A 19,887-nucleotide genomic window follows, 5' to 3' on the forward strand; every position below is an offset into this window, starting at 1 on the left:
GTATAGGGTGTCCAGGAACTTAGTAACACAGGATGTATAGGGTGTCCAGGACCTTAGTAACACAGGATGTATAGGGTGTCCAGGACCTTAGTAACACAGGATGTATAGGGTGTCCAGGACCTTAGTAACACAGGATGTATATGGTGTCCAGGACCTTAGTAACACAGGATGTATAGGGTGTCCAGGGCCTTAGTAACACAGGATGTATAGGGTGTCCAGGACCTTAGTAACACAGGATGTATAGGGTGTCCAGGACCTTCGCAACACAGGATGTATAGGGTGTCCAGGGCCTTAGTAACACAGGATGTATAGGGTGTCCAGGGCCTTAGTAACACAGGATGTATAGGGTGTCCAGGGCCTTAGTAACACAGGATTGTGAGGACTGGAGGCTTGTCTTGTCCAATATGCTGTTTACCAGCCTCATCTTATGGCATCCCACACAAACCCAGTTAATTCCCCAACATGCTTTTTACCAGCAGACAAATCTAACCGCCTGAGGTTGATGTTCGCTCCCCCGCTGAGATGTAGTTAGCATAATAAAAAAATCCCCAGAAAGATCTGTCAGTTTAAGCTCGAGATATCTGTTATTATGCATTGGATGGATCTGAATCTACCACATCCTCCTATGTCGCACTCCCGCATCGGAGGTGAGAGGTGACAGAGATAGAGTGTTTGTCAGACCTTCTCACAAAACCGTCCGGTTTGGCCTAACAGACTATTATGACCCCTCTATGGAAAGATGAGAGTCCCAAGAACACGAGCTCTGTTTGGCTTTACGAACCACACGAGTGTATTGAGACTCGTCTGAAGTCGGTTGGCCTATCTGCCAACTTCCGTCTGTAGCATCCAAACAGTTTGGGAGACACACAAATATGACTCCCTTGTGGAAAGATGAGACTCTCACAAACATGGACATTGTTCTCTAGGACACACACACAGTTGGAGAGGATCAGGTTGTGTTTCTGAATTCAGTGTTCAGTTTTCCCTCTCCTCTTCAGCTCAACTCTGACTGTGTGTATTTTGAGTTTCACTAAACCTGCTCATATTTCTCTTTCGTCTGCTGACTATGTCCCTCACTCTCCCTGATGCTTATCTTCTACTGTGTGTTTTCTCTCTCCTCTTTCCCTTTCTTTATTATTTCATCCCCTTTATTCTTACGGTTTCTCCCTCTCTCTCTCTCTCTCTCTCTCTTACTCTCTCTCTCTCTCTCTCTCTCTCTCCTCTCTCTCTCTCTCTCCTCTGTCACTTTCTCCCCCTCTCTGTCTCGCTGTCTCTCTCTCTCTCTTATTTCATCCCCCTCCCCCCCCCCTCTCCTCTCTCTCCTGTTCCTCTCCGTTGCTGGTGATCCCAGGGTTTTGGGTTTGTAACATTTGAAACGAGTGCCGATGCGGACCGTGCACGTGAGAAACTAAATGGTACAATCGTAGAGGGACGCAAAATAGAGGTGCCTTCTTTCCCCCTTCCTCCCTACCCCGTTCTCTCTCTCCCTCTGCCTGGCGATGCCTGCCTGCCATCCCCCTCTCTTCTCCTCCTCCACCATCCCTCTATCCCTCTGCCTGATGCACCTTGATCGCTGCATGCTGAATGCTGAACTCTGAGCCGTAAGTGTGTATGTATGTGTGTGTGTGTGTGAGTGTGTGCGAGTGCATGTGTTTTTATATCTCCTCTGCATGTGTGTGTGTGTGTGTGTGTGTGTGTGTGTGTGTGTGTGTGTGTGTGTGTGTGTGTGTGTGTGTGTGTGTGTGTGTGTGTGTGTGTGTGTGTGTGTGTGTGTGTTTAGGGGCATGTGTATCAGTTCAGATCAGAGAGTGTTTGATACTTAAGGAACAGAACACTCAGTTCCAGGTCTGATCCCAACAGACCTCAGCTTGATGTATGTGCCAGTTTGAAGTACTCACTCGTGCTTTTCTAAGTACATATACACACGAGCTCTTTCCGTCTCCGAATCACTTCTGTGCCCTGTCCGCAAATACATGTTTAAATTAACTCAATCACTGGATATCAAAGTGCTGCCAGCGTTGCTTTAAATCCCACTTGTTTATCCAAAAAAAACCCTCGCTTGTATCAGACATCTCAGGGCAGAAACATATAGATGTTTTTTTCCATCTCTCTCAGGGTGTTTTCACCATGACTGCCGTTCCTCCGTCCCCATTAAGGGGAAACCTAGTCAGTTACACAACCAAAGTGTCTTCCGCATTTAACCCCTCTGAATCAATCAGAGAGGTGCAGGAGTCATTTACCCCCTCTGAATCAGGGAGGTGGAGGAGTCATTTAACCCCTCTGAATGGAGAGGTGGAGGAGTCATTTACCCCCTCTGAATCAGAGAGGTGGAGGAGTCATTTAACCCCTCTGAATCAGAGAGGTGCTGGAGTCATTTACCCCCTCTGAATCAGAGAGGTGCAGTAGTCATTTAACCCCTCTGAATCAGGGAGGTGGAGGAGTCATTTAACCCCTCTGAATCAGAGAGGTGCAGGCGTCATTTAACCCCTCTGAAACAGAGAGGTGCAGGAGTCATTTAGCCCCTCTGAATCAGAGAGGTGCAAGAGTCATTTAACCCCTCTGAATCAATCAGAGGTGCAGGAGTCATTTACCCCCTCTGAAACAGAGAGGTGCAGTAGTCACTTAACCCCTCTGAATCAATCAGAGGTGCAGGAGTCATTTAACCCCTCTGAATCAGGGAGGTGCAGGAGTCATTTAACCCCTCTGAATCAGAGAGGTGCAGGCGTCATTTAACCCCTCTGAAACAGAGAGGTGCAGTAGTCACTTAACCCCTCTGAATCAATCAGAGGTGCAGTAGTCATTTAACCCAACCCATCTGAATCAGAGAGGTGCACGAGTCATTTAACAAAACCCCTCTAAATCAGAGAGTTGCATGGGGAGCAGTTGTTGTGGATTAACTGATTTGATCAAGGGTAGAACAGCACATTTATTCCCACTTTGCTGGCCCTGGGATTCAAACCAGCAACCTTGCAGTTATTGGCCCAACAGTCTTAACCACGAGGCTACCTGCAACCCCTATTGTTGAGGTAAAATACAGTTGAAGTTGGAAGTTTACATACACCTTAGTCAAATACGTTTAAACTTAGTTTTGAACAATTACTGACAATTAATCCTAGTAAAAAAAAACCTGTCTTTGGTCAGTTAGGATCACCACTTTCTTTGAAGAATGTGAAAAATGAGAATAATAGTAGAGAGAATGATTTATTTCAGCTTTTATTTATTTCATCACATTATAATACACTAAATTAGTATTTGGTAGCATTTCCTTTAAATTGTTTAACTTGGGTCAAACGCTCTAGGTAGCCTTCCACAAACTTCCTGACTGATGTCTTGAGATGTTCCTTCAATTTATCAACATAATTTTCCTACCTCATGATGCTATCTATTTTGTGAAGTTACCAGTCCCTCCTGCAGCAAAGCACCCACACAACATGATGCTGCCACCCCCATGCTTCACGGTTGGGATGGTGTTCTTCGGCTTGCAGGTCTCCCCATTTTTCCTCCAAACATAAAGATGGTCATTATGGCCAAACATTTATATATTTTTTTCATCAGACCAGAGGACATTTCTCCAAAAAGTACAATCTTTGTCCCCATGTGCAGTTACAAATTGTAGTCTGGCATTTTTATGGCGGTTTTGGAGCAGTGGCTTCTTCCTTGTTGAGCGGCCTTTCAGGTTATGTCGATTTCGGACTCGTTTTACTGTGAATATAGATACTTTTGTACCTGTTTCCTCCAGCATCTTCACAAAGTCCTTTGCTATTGTTCTGGTGTTGATTCGCACTTTTAGCACCAAAGTACGTTAATCAATCTCGAGGAGACAGAATGCGTCTCCTTCCTGAGTGACGGCTGCGTGGTACCATGGTGTTTATACTTGCATATTATTGTTTGAACAGATGAACGTGGTACCTGCAGTTGTTTCGAAATTGCTCCCAAGGATGAACCAGACTTATGGAGGTCTACAATTTATTTTCTGAGGTCTTGGCTGATTTCTTTTGATTTTCCCATGATGTCAAGCAAATAGGCACTGAAGTTGAAGATAGGCCTTGAAATACATCCACAGGTACTCCTCAAATTGACTCAAATTATGTCAATTAGCCTATCAGAAGCTTCTAAAGCCTTGACATCATTTTCTAGAATTTTCCAACCTGTTTAAAGGCACAGTCAACTTAGTGTATGTAAACTTCTGACCCACTGGGATTGTGAAACAGTGAATTATAATTGAAATAATCTGTCTGTAAACAATTGTAGGAAAAATTACTTGTGTCATGCACAAAGTAGATGTCCTAAACGACTTGCCAAATCGAATAGTTTGTTAACAAGAAATTTGTGGAGTGGTTGAAAAACGAGTTTTAATGACTCCAACCTAAGTGTACGTAAACTTCCGACTTCAACTGTATGTAAATATATAAATAATACCTGGGCCCATACATCACATCAGACACAGGCTAGTCTAGCGTTAGCGTAGCCTCAAGGTCTGACCTGCTGGTCTATTGGATATGAAAGCCATTAGCTCTAATTAGCGGCCAAGGGAAATGCTAACACAGTGGGTTAGGAAAACATACTAAACTCAACTCGACGCTGCCAGGGGCTGGTTGATACGGAGAGCTGTTTTTTACTTCAGCAACCTCAGAGGGAGAGATTATTTTTTATTTTTTTATAACTTGAACATTTCTGTTTAGAGTGAGAGGCCCTAAGCGATTGATAGAGATGTTTGTAGGAAATGGATTCTGGCTCATTAGGTTTACAAGAACAAGGTGGTTCCCTTCAGCAAGGTGGTTTGAACGTTGCTTTCTGTTCATCTGATTGCTGGTGATATACAGTGCCTTCACAAAGTACTCAGTTGTTCCACTTCTTGGTGCGTTACCAGGTGGGATTCAAATTGATTTAAAGGTCTTTTTTTTGTCAATGATCTACAGAAAATATTCCAATGTAAAAGTGTTCAACCCCCCCAGAGTCAATACATGTTCGAATCCCCTTTGGCAGCGATTATGGCTGTGAGTCTCTAAGAGCTTTCAACACCTTGATTGTATAATATGTGTACATTATTCTTTATAAAATTCTTCAAGCTCTGTCAAGTTGGTTGTTGGGCAGCTATTTACAAATCTTGCCATCGATTTTCAAGCTGGTTTAAGTCAAAATTGTAACTAGGCCACTCAGGGATATTCAATGTCATCTTGATAAGCAACTCCAGTGTAGATTTGCTGAAAGGTGAACTCATCTCCCAGTGTCTGTTAGAAAGCAGACTGAACCAGGTTTCTAATAGGATTTTGCTTGTGCTCAGCTCTATTCCGTTCCTTATTATCCTAAAAAAACTTTGATAGTCCTTGCCGATGACAAGCATACCCAAACATGATGCAGCCACCACCATGCTTGAAAATATGAAGAATGGTACTGTTCTGTTGTATTTGCCCCAAACACAACGCTTTGTATTCAGGACATTAAGTCAATCTCTTTGACACATTTTTTGCAGTTTTCGTTAGTGCATTATTGCAAAGAGGAAGCATGTTTTGGAATATGTTTATTCTATACAGGCTTCTTTCTTTTCACTATCTCATTTAGGCTTGTATTGTGGAGTAACTACAATGTTGTTGATCCTCAGTTTTCTCCCATCACAGCCATTCATCTCTGTAACTGTTTTCAAGTCTCCATTGACCTCATGGTGAAATCCCTGAGCGGTTTCCTTCCTCTCCGGCAACTGAGTTAGGAAGGACGCCTGTATCTTTGTAGTGACTGGGTGTATTGATACACCATCCAAATTGTAATTAATAACTTCACCAGGCTCAAAGGGATATTCAATGTCTGCTTTGTTTTATTTTACCCATCTACCAATAGGTGCCCCTCTTTGCGAGGCATTGGAAAACCTCCCTCGTCTTTTGTTTGAACCTGTGTTTGTAATTCACTGCTCGACTAAGGGATAATTGTATATGTGGGGCACGGAGATTAGGTAGTCGAAAAAAAATTCTACTTTGACATTATTGTCACGGCTTTCATCTGTAGAAGGAGGAGTGGACCAAAATGCAGCGTGGTTGTTATTCATTGTACTTTAATAAAGAAAACTGTACACAAATAAACTAACAAAACAACAAACGTGCGAAAACCTAAAACAGTCCTATCTGGTGCAAAACACAGAGACAGGAACAATCACCCACAAACACACAATGAAACCCAGGCTACCTAAATATGGTTCCCAATCAGAGACAATGACTAACACCTGCCTCTGATTGAGAACCATATCAGGCCAGACATAGAAATAGACAAACAAGACATCCAACATAGAATGTCCACTCAGATCACACCCTGACCAGCCAAAACATAGACACATACAAAGCAAACTATGGTCAGGGTGTGACAATTATGAGATATTGTGTGTAGGTCAGTGACAAAGAATCTCAATATAACCATTTAATATTCAGGCTGTTACACACAAAATGTGGGAAAAACAAGTGTGAAGGAACTGTATTTCTGAAGGCACTGTATTAATCTGTATTGTTATGTTATTAGGCTTGTTTTGCTATAACTACAGTATAACTATATAACAAAAATGAAGATCCAATATGCAGTTTAGCCTCACTGACTGACTAAAGTGTAATCTCTCTCTGTGTGTGTGTGTGTGTGTGTGTGTGTGTGTGTGTGTGTGTGTGTGTGTGTGTGTGTGTGTGTGTGTGTGTGTGTGTGTGTGTGTGTGTGTGTGTGTGTGTGTGTGTGTGTGCGTGTGCGGGTGTGCGTGTGTGTGTGTGTGTGTGTGTGTGTGTGTGTGTGTGTATGCATTTGTGTGTTCTCTCTAACTGTCTAAACTCTATCTGAACACAGGTTAACAACGCAACAGCAAGAGTTATGACAAACAAAAAGGTGGCAAACCCATACACGAATGGTAAGAGCTCCCCTTATCCTCCTCCCTGCTCCCTCCTCTTCCTTATCCTCCTCCCTCCTTCCTGTTCCCTCCTCTTCCTTATCCTCCTCCCAGACAGACAGACAGACAGACAGACAGACAGACAGACAGACAGACAAACCCATACACGAATGGTAAGAGCTCCCCTTATCCTCCTCCCTCCTCTTCTCCTTTTCTCTCTTTCATTCTTCCTCTCTGGAGTGATCTCTCTGCTCTCATATTGTTCCCTCTTCTTTCTTTACCTCCTCCCGTCTCCCTCCTCTTTCTTCACCTCCTCCCTACTCCCTCTTTCTTCACCTCCTCCCTACTCCCTCCTCTTTCTTCACCTCCTCCCTACTCCCTCCTCTTCCTTCACCTCCTCCTTCTCCCTTCTCTTTCTTCACCTCCTCCCTACTCCCTCCTCTTCATTCACCTCCTCCCTACTCCCTCCTCTTCCTTCACCTCCTTCCTGCTCCCTCCTACCCACTTCTTCTTTTTGACAGACCGGACAGACCGGACAGACAGACAGACAGACAGACAGACAGACAGACAGACAGACAGACAGTATATTTGCTGTATTAACTGATGAAATCAGACGATGCGATATGTATTCAGTGACCCAGACTCTAACCCTATGTTGACTGAACCATAACCAGCTACTCAAGGTTATTTTCTACTTGCTTGGTTTTGGTATTTTATTTGTATTTTATTTGAATTCCACAGTACGTTATTCATTTGAAATCATTGCTTGAGAGTTTTTGGAAACTGCCTATTCCATCTGGCCTTTCCCATGGTTTTCCCATGGTTAGGAGATGAAACAACCTCAGAAACGAGTGTTCCTCAAGGGTTCTTCGGGAATGGTAATGATTTCATGCGGAACCATAAGGACTCAAATAACCCTTTGAAAACTTCAATGGTTCTTTAACAGCTTACAAAAAAAAGTGTTTTTCTTCATTTAGTGATAATTAAAATATTTTCGGTGGCGGCTCATTAGAATATTTTAGGGAGTGGTTTACGCACAGATATTTTTGGTGTAACCATTAGTCTCCTTCCAGTCCATGTGATCTGTTGTGTTTCGACTACAGCCAATGATGTGTCTTGTGAAAGACTTGAACATATCCTTGTGTTAATTGAGAATGGCTGATTTTAAATCAGTGGTTCGTATTTCTCTCAGCCATGACAGGGCTAACACACCTGATTCACCGTGTCAATTAACACAATAATAACACATTTTTTTTGCAATTTTAACAAAACAATATTTCACACCACAATAAAATAAAATAAAAAACCCTCTACGGTTCTTTCAAAGCATCTACAAATAACCTTTGATTGAGGAACCGTTCCACATAAAGAACAATAGGGTTGGATACATAGCAGGACCCTTCTTTGTTGCTATATAGAACATTTTTATTAATGGTTCTTTAAAGACCATTACGAAAGCTATTTTATAGTGCCATAAAGCTTATATTTAGAACCGTATGAGCATGGTTCTTTATAGAACCTTCAAAAAAAGGTTCCTTATAGCCCCCTAAAAGGAACCCTTATTTGGCCCTATATAGAATAGTTGCTGTTTTTTGTCTGTACAGGGATCATCTCTTAACATAATAAGTGTAAAGACGGACAGGGGAATTGGTTCGAACATAAGGAGTGAAGGGAGGAGATGGAGAGTGTTGAGAGGACGGTAGGAGAAGGTGGAGGGGAAGGGGGAGGAAAGTGCATTTGGTGGAGAGGAGAGTGAATGGGTGAGTGGAAGGAGGGAAAAAACCAAGGGCTCAATTTGAAAGGGCTTCAGGGTTTGTCTCTGTCTCTGTCTCTCTCTCTCTCTGACACACATTCATGTTGATGGAAGAGAGAGATAAATCCAGAGAGAGAGACGAGAAAAGAGAGAGAGACACACATGGAGAGGGAGAAGTGAGAGAGAGAGAGATAAATGGAGAGAGAGGGAGACACAGATGGAGAGTGAGAAGTGAGAGAGAGAGAGAGAGAGAGAGAAAGGGAGAGAGAGGGAGAAGAGAAAAGAGAGAGAGAGACACATGGAGAGGGAGAAGTGAGAGAGAGAGAAATGGAGAGAGAGGGAGACACACATTGAGAGGGAGACGTGAGAGAGAGAGAGAGAAATGGAGAGAGATGGAGAAGAGAAAAGAGAGAGAGACAGACATGGAGAGGGAGAAGTGACAGAGAGAGAAATGGAGAGAAAGGGAGAAAAGAAAAGAGAGAGACACACATGGAGAGGGAGAAGTGAGAGAGAGAGAGAGAGACATGGAGAGAGAGGGAGAAGAGAAAGAGAGATACATGGAGAGAGAAGAGGCCAGTAATGAATTGGCCAGACATGTCAACACTCCTCTCTTCCTCCCTCCATCAGAGTAGGGTTAGAGCAGTGCAGACAGACAGAATGAGACCTGACTCTCCTTCCGTCACTGAACCACACTACCACACTATCAAACAACCACACCATCACACCACCACACTACCACACCACCACACCACCAAACTACCATAAAAGCACACTTCCACACTACCACACCACCACACCATCAAACTACCACACTACCACACCACCACACCACCACACCACCACACCATCAAACTACCACACCACCACACTACCACACTACCACACCGCCACACCACCACACCACCACCACACAACCACACCACCACACTACCACACCACCACACCACCACACCATCAAACTACCACACCACCACACCACCACACCATTAAACTACCACACCACCACACCACCACACTACCACACCACCACACTACCACACTACCACACCACCACACTACTCCACCACCACACAACCACACCACTACACCATCAAACTACTACACCACCACACCATCAAACTACCACACCACCACACCACCACACTACCACACCGCCACACACTCAAACTACCACACCACCACACAACAACACCACCACACTACCACACCACCACACCATCAAACTACCACACCACCACACCACCACACCATCAAACTACCACACCACCACACCAACACACTAACACAAACTACCACACCACCACACTACCACACCACCACACTATCAAAATACCACACCATCACACTACCACAATACCACACCACCACACCACCACACTACCACACCACCACACTACCACACCACCACACTACCACACCACCACACTACCAAACTACAACACCACCACACTACCACACTTCCACACTACCACACCATCAAACTACCACACCACCACACCATCAAACTACCACACCACCACACTACTACATCACCACACCACGACACTACCACGCCACCACACCAATACACAATCAAACTACCACACCACCACACCACCACACTACCACACCACCACACTACCACACTACTACACCACCACACCATCAAACTACCACACCACCACACCACCACACTACCACAAACTACCACACCAACACACCACCACACAACCACACTACCACACCATCAAACTACCACACCACCACACTACTACATCACCACACCACCACACTACCACACCACCACACCAATACACAATCAAACTACCACACCACCACACCACCACACCACCACACTACCACACCACCACACTACCACACTACCACACCACCACACCATCAAACTACCACACCACCACACCACCACACTACTACACAAACACCATCACCACACACCACCACACTACCACACTACCACACCATCAAAACCACACCACCACACACCACACTACTACACCACCACACCATCAAACACTACCACACCACCACACCACCACACCATCAAACTACCACACCACCACACCACCACACTACCACACCACCACACCACCACACTACCACACCACCACACACTACAACTACCACACCACCAAACCACCACACTACTACACCACCACACCACCACACTACCACACCACCATCACTACCACACTACCACACCATCACACAACCACACCACCACACCACCACACTACCACACCACCACACCATCACCAACACCACCACACCACCACACCACCACACCATCAAACGACTACCACACCACCACACCATCAAACTACCACACCACCACACCACCACATCACCACACCACCACACTACCACACCACCACACCACCACACTACTACACCACCACCAACACCACCACACCATCAAACTACCACACCACCACACTACCACACTACTGACCACCACCACACCATCAAACTACCACACCTACCACACCACCACACTACCACAAACTACCACACCATCAAACACACCACCACACAACCACACTACCACACCATCAAACTACCACACCACCACACTACTACACCACCACACTACCACACCACCACACCACCACACCATCAAACCACCACACCACCACACCACCACACCACCACACCATCAAACTACCACACCACCACACCACCACACTACCACACACACACACCACTACACACCACCACACCATCAAACTACCACACCACCACACCACCACACTACCACACCACTACCACACTACCACACCACCACACCATCAAACTACCACCACACCACCACACCACCACACCATCAAACTAACACACCATCAAAACATCAAACTACCACACCACCACACCATCAAACTACCACACCACCACACCATCAAACTACCACACCACCACACTACCACACTACCTCACCGCCACACCACCACACCATCAAACTACCACACCACCACCACACAACCACACCACCACACTACCACACCATCAAACTACCACACCACCACACCACCACACCATCAAACTACCACACCACCACACCACCACACTACCACACCACCACACTACCACACTACCACACCACCACACTACTCCACCACCACACAACCACACCACTACACCATCAAACTACTACACCACCACACCATCAAACTACCACACCACCCACCACCACACTACCACACCACCACACCATCAAACTACCACACCACCACACAACAACACCACCACACTACCACACCACCACACCATCAAACTACCACACCACCACACCACCACACCATCAAACTACCACACCACCACACCAACACACTAACACAAACTACCACACCACCACACTACCACACCACCACACTATCAAAATACCACACCATCACACTACCACAATACCACACCACCACACCACCACACTACCACACCACCACACTACCACACCACCACACTACCAAACTACAACACCACCACACTACCACACTTCCACACTACCACACCATCAAACTACCACACCACCACACCATCAAACTACCACACCACCACACTACTACATCACCACACCACCACACTACCACACCACCACACCAATACACAATCAAACTACCACACCACCACACCACCACACTACCACACCACCACACTACCACACTACTACACCACCACACCATCAAACTACCACACCACCACACCACCACACTACCACAAACTACCACACCAACACACCACCACACAACCACACTACCACACCATCAAACTACCACACCACCACACTACTACATAACCACACCACCACACTACCACACCACCACACCATCAAACTACCACACCACCACACCACCACACCACCACACTACCACACCACCACACCACCACACTACCACACCACCACACTACTACAACACCACACCACCACACTACCACACTACACCACCACACCATCAAACTACCACACCACCACACTACCACACTACCACACCACAAACTACCACACCACCACACTACCACACTACCACACCACCACACCATCAAACTACCACCACACCACCACACCACCACACCATCAAACTAACACACCACCACACCATCAAACTACCACACCACCACACTACTACATCACCACACCACCACACTACCACACCACCACACCACCACACTACCACACCACCACCACACCATCAAACTACCACACCACCACACTACCACCACACCACCACACCATCAAACTACCACACCACCACACCACCACACAACCACACTACCACACCATCAAACTACCACACCACCACACTACTACACCACCACTACCACACCACACACCACCACACCATCAAACGACCACACCACCACACCACCACACCATCAAACTACCACACCACCACACCACCACACTACCACACTACCACACTATCACACTACCACACCACCACACTACTACACCACCACACCACCACACCATCAAACTAAAACACCATCGCACCAACAAACTACCACACCACCACACCATCAAACTACCACACCATCAAACTACCACACCACCACACGACCACACCACCACACCACCAAACTACCACACCACCACACTACCAAACTACCACACCATCACACTACCACACTTCCACACTACCACACCATCAAACTACCACACCACCACACCACCACACCATCAAACTACCACACCACCACACCATCAAACTACCACACCACCACACCACCACACCATCAAGCTACCACACCACTACACCATCAAACTACCACACCATCAATCTACCACACCACCACACCATTAAACTACCACACCACCACAACACCACACTACCACACCACCACACCATCAAAATACCACACCACCACACCACCACACAACCACACCACCACACTACCACACTACTACACCACCACACCATCAAACTACCACACCACCACACCACCACACTACCACCACAAACTACCCACCACCAAATTACCACACTACCACACCACCACACCATCAAACTACCACCACACCACCACACCACCACACCATCAAACTAACACACCATCAAAACATCAAACTACCACACCACCACACCATCAAACTACCACACCACCACACCATCAAACTACCACACCACCACACTACTACATCACCACACCACCACACTACCACACCACCACACCACCACACTACCACACCACCACACCACCACACCATCAAACTACCACACCACCACACTACCACACTACCACACCACCACACCATCAAACTACCACACCACCACACCACCACACTACCACAAACTACCACACCACCACACCACCACACTTCCACACTACCACACCATCAAACTACCACACCACCACACTACTACACCACCACACTACCACACCACCACACCACCACACCATCAAACTACCACACCACCACACCATCAAACTACCACACCACCACACCATCAAACTACCACACCACCACACTACTACACCACCAAACCACCACACTACTACACCACCACACTACCACACCACCATACCACCACACCATCAAACACCACACCACCACTCCACCACACCACCACACCATCAAACTACCACACCACCACACTACCACACCATCAAACTACCACACCACCACACTACCACACCACCACACTACCACACCACCACACCACCACACCATCAAACTACCACACCACCACACCACCACACTACCACACTACCACACTACCACACCACCACACTACTACACCACCACGCCACCACACCATCAAACTAAAACACCATCGCACCAACAAACTACCACACCACCACACCATCAAACTACCACACCAACACACGACACTACCACAAACTACCACACCAAAACACTACCACACCACCACACCACCAAACTACCACACCACCACACTACCAAACTACCACACCATCACACACACCACACGTCCACACTACCACACCACTACACTACAACACCATCAAACTACAACACCACCACACCACCACACCAACAAACTACCACACCACCACACCATCAAACTACCACACCACCACACCACCACACTACCACACCACCACACCATCAAACTACCACACCACCACACTACCACACTACCACACCACCACACCGCCACACTACCACACCACCACACTACCACACCACCACACTACCAAACTACAACACCACACTACCACACCACCACACTACCACACTACAACACCACCACACTACTACACCACCATACCACCACACCATCAAACGACCACACCACCACTCCACCACACCACCACACCATCAAACTACCACACCACCACACTACCACACCACCACACTACCACACCACCACACCACCACACCATCAAACTACCACACCACCACACTACCACACTACCACACTACCACACCACCACACTACTACACCACCACGCCACCACACCATCAAACTAAAACACCATCGCACCAACAAACTACCACACCACCACACCATCAAACTACCACACCACAACACCATCAAACTACCACACCACCACACAACCACACCACCACACTACCACACCATCAAACTACCACACCACCACACCACCACACTACCACACCACCACACTACCACACCAACACACCACACTACCACAAACTACCACACCAAAACACTACCAAACACCACCACCACCACCACACTACCACACCATCAAACTACCACACCACACACGACACTACCACAAACTAACACACCAAAACACTACCACACCACCACACCACCAAACTACCACACCATCACACTACCACACGTCCACACTACCACACCATCAAACTACACACACCACACTACAACACCATCAAACTACAACACCACCACACCACCACACCATCAAACTACCACACCACCACACCATCACACTACCACACCACCACACCACCACACTACCACACCACCACACCATCAAACTACCACCACCACCACACACCACACTACCACACCACCACACACCACACCACCACACTACCACACCACCACACTACCAAACTACAACACCACACCACCACACCACCACTACCACACTACCACACCACCACACTACTACACCACCACACTACCACACCACCACACCATCAAACTACTACACCACCACACCATCAAACTACCACACCACCACACCACCACACCATCAAACTACCACACCACTACACCATCAAACACCACACCATCAACTACCACACCACCACACCATTAAACTACCACACTACCACAACACCCACACTACACACCACCACACTACCAAACTACCACACCACCACACTACCACACCATCACACTACCACGCCACCACACTACCACACACCACCACACCATCAAACTACCACACCACCACACTACCACACCACCACACCATCAAACTACCACACCACCACACTACCACACTACCACACCACCACACCGCCACACTACCACACCACCACACTACCACACCACCACACACCAAACTACAACAACACACTACCACACCACCACACTACCACACTACCACACCACCACACACTACACCACCACACTACCACACCACCACACCATCAAACTACCACACCACCACACCACCACACCATCAAGCTACCACACCACTACACCATCAAACTACTACACCACCACACTACCACACTACCACACCACACTACCACACCACCACACCACCACACTACCACACCACCACACACCACTACAACACCACACTACCACACCACCACACTACCACACTACCACACCACCACACCATCACTCAACACTACCACACCACCACACCATCAACTACACACCACTACACCATCAAACTACCACACCATCAATCTACCACACCACCACACCACCAAACTACCACACCACCACAACACCACACTACCACACCACCACACCATCAAACTACCACACCATCAAACTACTCACCACACCACCACACCACACACACACCACCACACCACCACACCATCAAACTACTACACCACCACACCATCAAACTACCACACCACCACACCACCACACCATCAAGCTACCACACCACCACACCACACTACCACACCATCAAACTACCACACCACCACACTACCACACTACCACATCACCACCATCAAACTACCACCACACCACCAACACTACCACCACCACACATCAAACTAACACACCATCAAAACATCACACTACCACACCACCACACCATCAAACTACCACACCACCACACCATCAAACTACCACACCACCACACTACTACATCACCACACTACCACACCACCACACCATCAAACTACCACACCACCACCACACCATCAAACTACCACACCACCACACCTACCACAAACTACCACACCACCACACCACCACACACCACACTACCACACCATCAAACTACCTCACCACCCACCTACACCACCACACTACCACACCACCACACCCACCATCAAACTACCACCACCACACCATCAAACTACCACACCACCACACCATCACTACCACACCACAACACCACTACACCACCAAACCACCACACTACTACACCACCACACAATCACATCAAAACACACCTACCACACCACCACACCATCAAACTACCACACCACCACACCATCAAACTACCACACCACCACACTACTACATCACCACACTACCACACTACCACACCACCACACCATCAAACTACCACACCACCACACCACCACACCATCAAACTACCACACCACCACACTACCACACTACTACACCACCACACCATCAAACTACCACCACCACACCACTACACACCACAAACTACCACACCACCACACCACACACACCACACTACCACACCATCAAACTACCACACCACCACACTACTACACCACCACACTACCACACCACACACCACCACACCATCAAACTACCACACCACCACACCATCAAACTACCACACCACCACACCACCACACTACCACACCACAACACCACTACACACCAAACCACCACACTACTACACCACCACACTACCACACCACCACACCACCACACCATCAAACGACCACAACACCACTCCACCACACCACCACACCATCAAACTACAACACCACCACACTATCACACCACCACACCACCACACCATCAAACTACCACACCACCACACCACCACACTACCACACTTACCACACTACCACACCACCACACTACTACACCACCACACCACCACACCATCAGACTAAAACACCACGCACCACCAAACACCACACCACCACACCATCAAACTACCACACCATCACACTACCACAATACACCACACACCACCACACCACCACACTACCACACCACCACACTACCACACCACCACACTACCAAACTACCACACCACCACACTGCCACACCATCAAAATACCACCACCACACACCACACACCATACCCACTACCACCACACCACCACACTACTACACCACCACACAATCAAACTAACCACCATCAAAACACACACTACCACACCACCACACCATCAAACTACCACACCACCACACCATCAAACTACCACACCACCACACTACTACATCACCACACCACCACACCACCACACTACCACACCACCACACCATCAAACTACCACACCACCACACCACCACACCATCAAACTACCACACCACCACACTACCACACTACTACACCACCACACCATCAAACTACCGCACCACCACACCACCACACTACCACACTACCACACCACCACACCACCACACAACCACACTACCACACCATCAAACTACCTCACCACCACACTACTACACCACCACACCACCACACCACAACACCACCACACCATCAAACTACCACACCACCACACCATCAAACTACCACACCACCACACCATCAAACTACCACACCACAACACCAAACTACCACACCACCACACTACTACACCACCACACTACCACACCACCACACCACCACGCCATCAAACTACTCCACCACACCACCACACCATCAAACACACCACCACAATACCACACCACCACACTATCCACACCACACCACCACACCATCAAACTACCGCACCACCACACCACTACACACCACAAACTACCACACCACCACACCACCACCACACTACCACACCATCAAACTACCTCACCACCACTACTACACCACCACACTACCACACCACAACACCACCACACCATCAAACTACCACACCACCACACCATCAAACTACCACACCACCACACCATCAAACTACCACACCACAACACCACACACCACCAAACCACCACACTACACACCACCACACAATCAAACTAACACACCATCAAAACATCACACTACCACACCACCACACCATCAAACTACCACACCACCACACCATCAAACTACCACACCACCACACTACTACATCACCACACTACCACACTACCACACCACCACACCATCAAACTACCACACCACCACACCACCACACCATCAAACTACCACACCACCACACTACCACACTACTACACCACCACACCATCAAACTACCGCACCACCACACCACTACACTACCACAAACTACCACACCACCACACCACCACACAACCACACTACCACACCATCAAACTACCTCACCACAACACTACCACACCACAACACCACCACACCATCAAACTACCACACCACCACACCATCAAACTACCACACCAACACACCATCAAACTACCACACCACCACCACTACACCACCACACCACCACACTACTACACCACCACACTACCACACCACCACACCACCACACTCAAACGACCACACACCACTCCACCACACCACCACACCATCAAACTACCACACCACCACACTATCACACCACCACACCACCACACCATCAAACTACCACACCACCACACCACCACACCACACACACCCACCACCACACCATCAAACTAAAACACACGCACCATCAAACTACACACCACCACACCATCAAACTACCACACCATCAAACTACTACAATACCACACCACACACCACACCACCACACCACCACACTACCACACCACCACACTACCACACCACCACACTCAAACTACCACACCACCACACACCATCAAAACACGCCACACACACCACCACACCATACCATCAAACTACCACCACACCACCACACTACTACACCACCACACAATCAAACTAACACACCATCAAAACTACCACACCACCACACCATCAAACTACCACACCACCACACCATCAAACTACCACACCACCACTACTACATCACCACACCACCACAACACTACCACACCACCACACCATCAAACTACCACACCACCAC

The 19,887-nt window shown here is 47.7% G+C and overlaps 1 protein-coding gene across 4 annotated transcripts in view; it reads left to right on the top strand.

Annotated features, from left to right (window-relative positions):
* The window catches only part of LOC135523401 (RNA binding protein fox-1 homolog 3-like), a 706,321-nt gene that overhangs the window by 602,246 nt on the left and 84,188 nt on the right, over positions 1–19,887 (top strand). For 3 of the 4 annotated variants that reach the window (XM_064950046.1, XM_064950045.1, XM_064950047.1), the window contains 2 exons: positions 1,352–1,444; positions 6,814–6,874. In XM_064950046.1, the coding sequence (XP_064806118.1) occupies positions 1,352–1,444; positions 6,814–6,874 (154 nt within the window). The remainder of the gene's footprint in view (positions 1–1,351; positions 1,445–6,813; positions 6,875–19,887) is intronic. The other variant, XM_064950049.1, reaches the window with a different exon arrangement.

This window comes from Oncorhynchus masou, chromosome 31 (genome assembly GCF_036934945.1).
Source record: "Oncorhynchus masou masou isolate Uvic2021 chromosome 31, UVic_Omas_1.1, whole genome shotgun sequence".
Taxonomy (NCBI): Eukaryota; Metazoa; Chordata; class Actinopteri; order Salmoniformes; family Salmonidae; genus Oncorhynchus; species Oncorhynchus masou.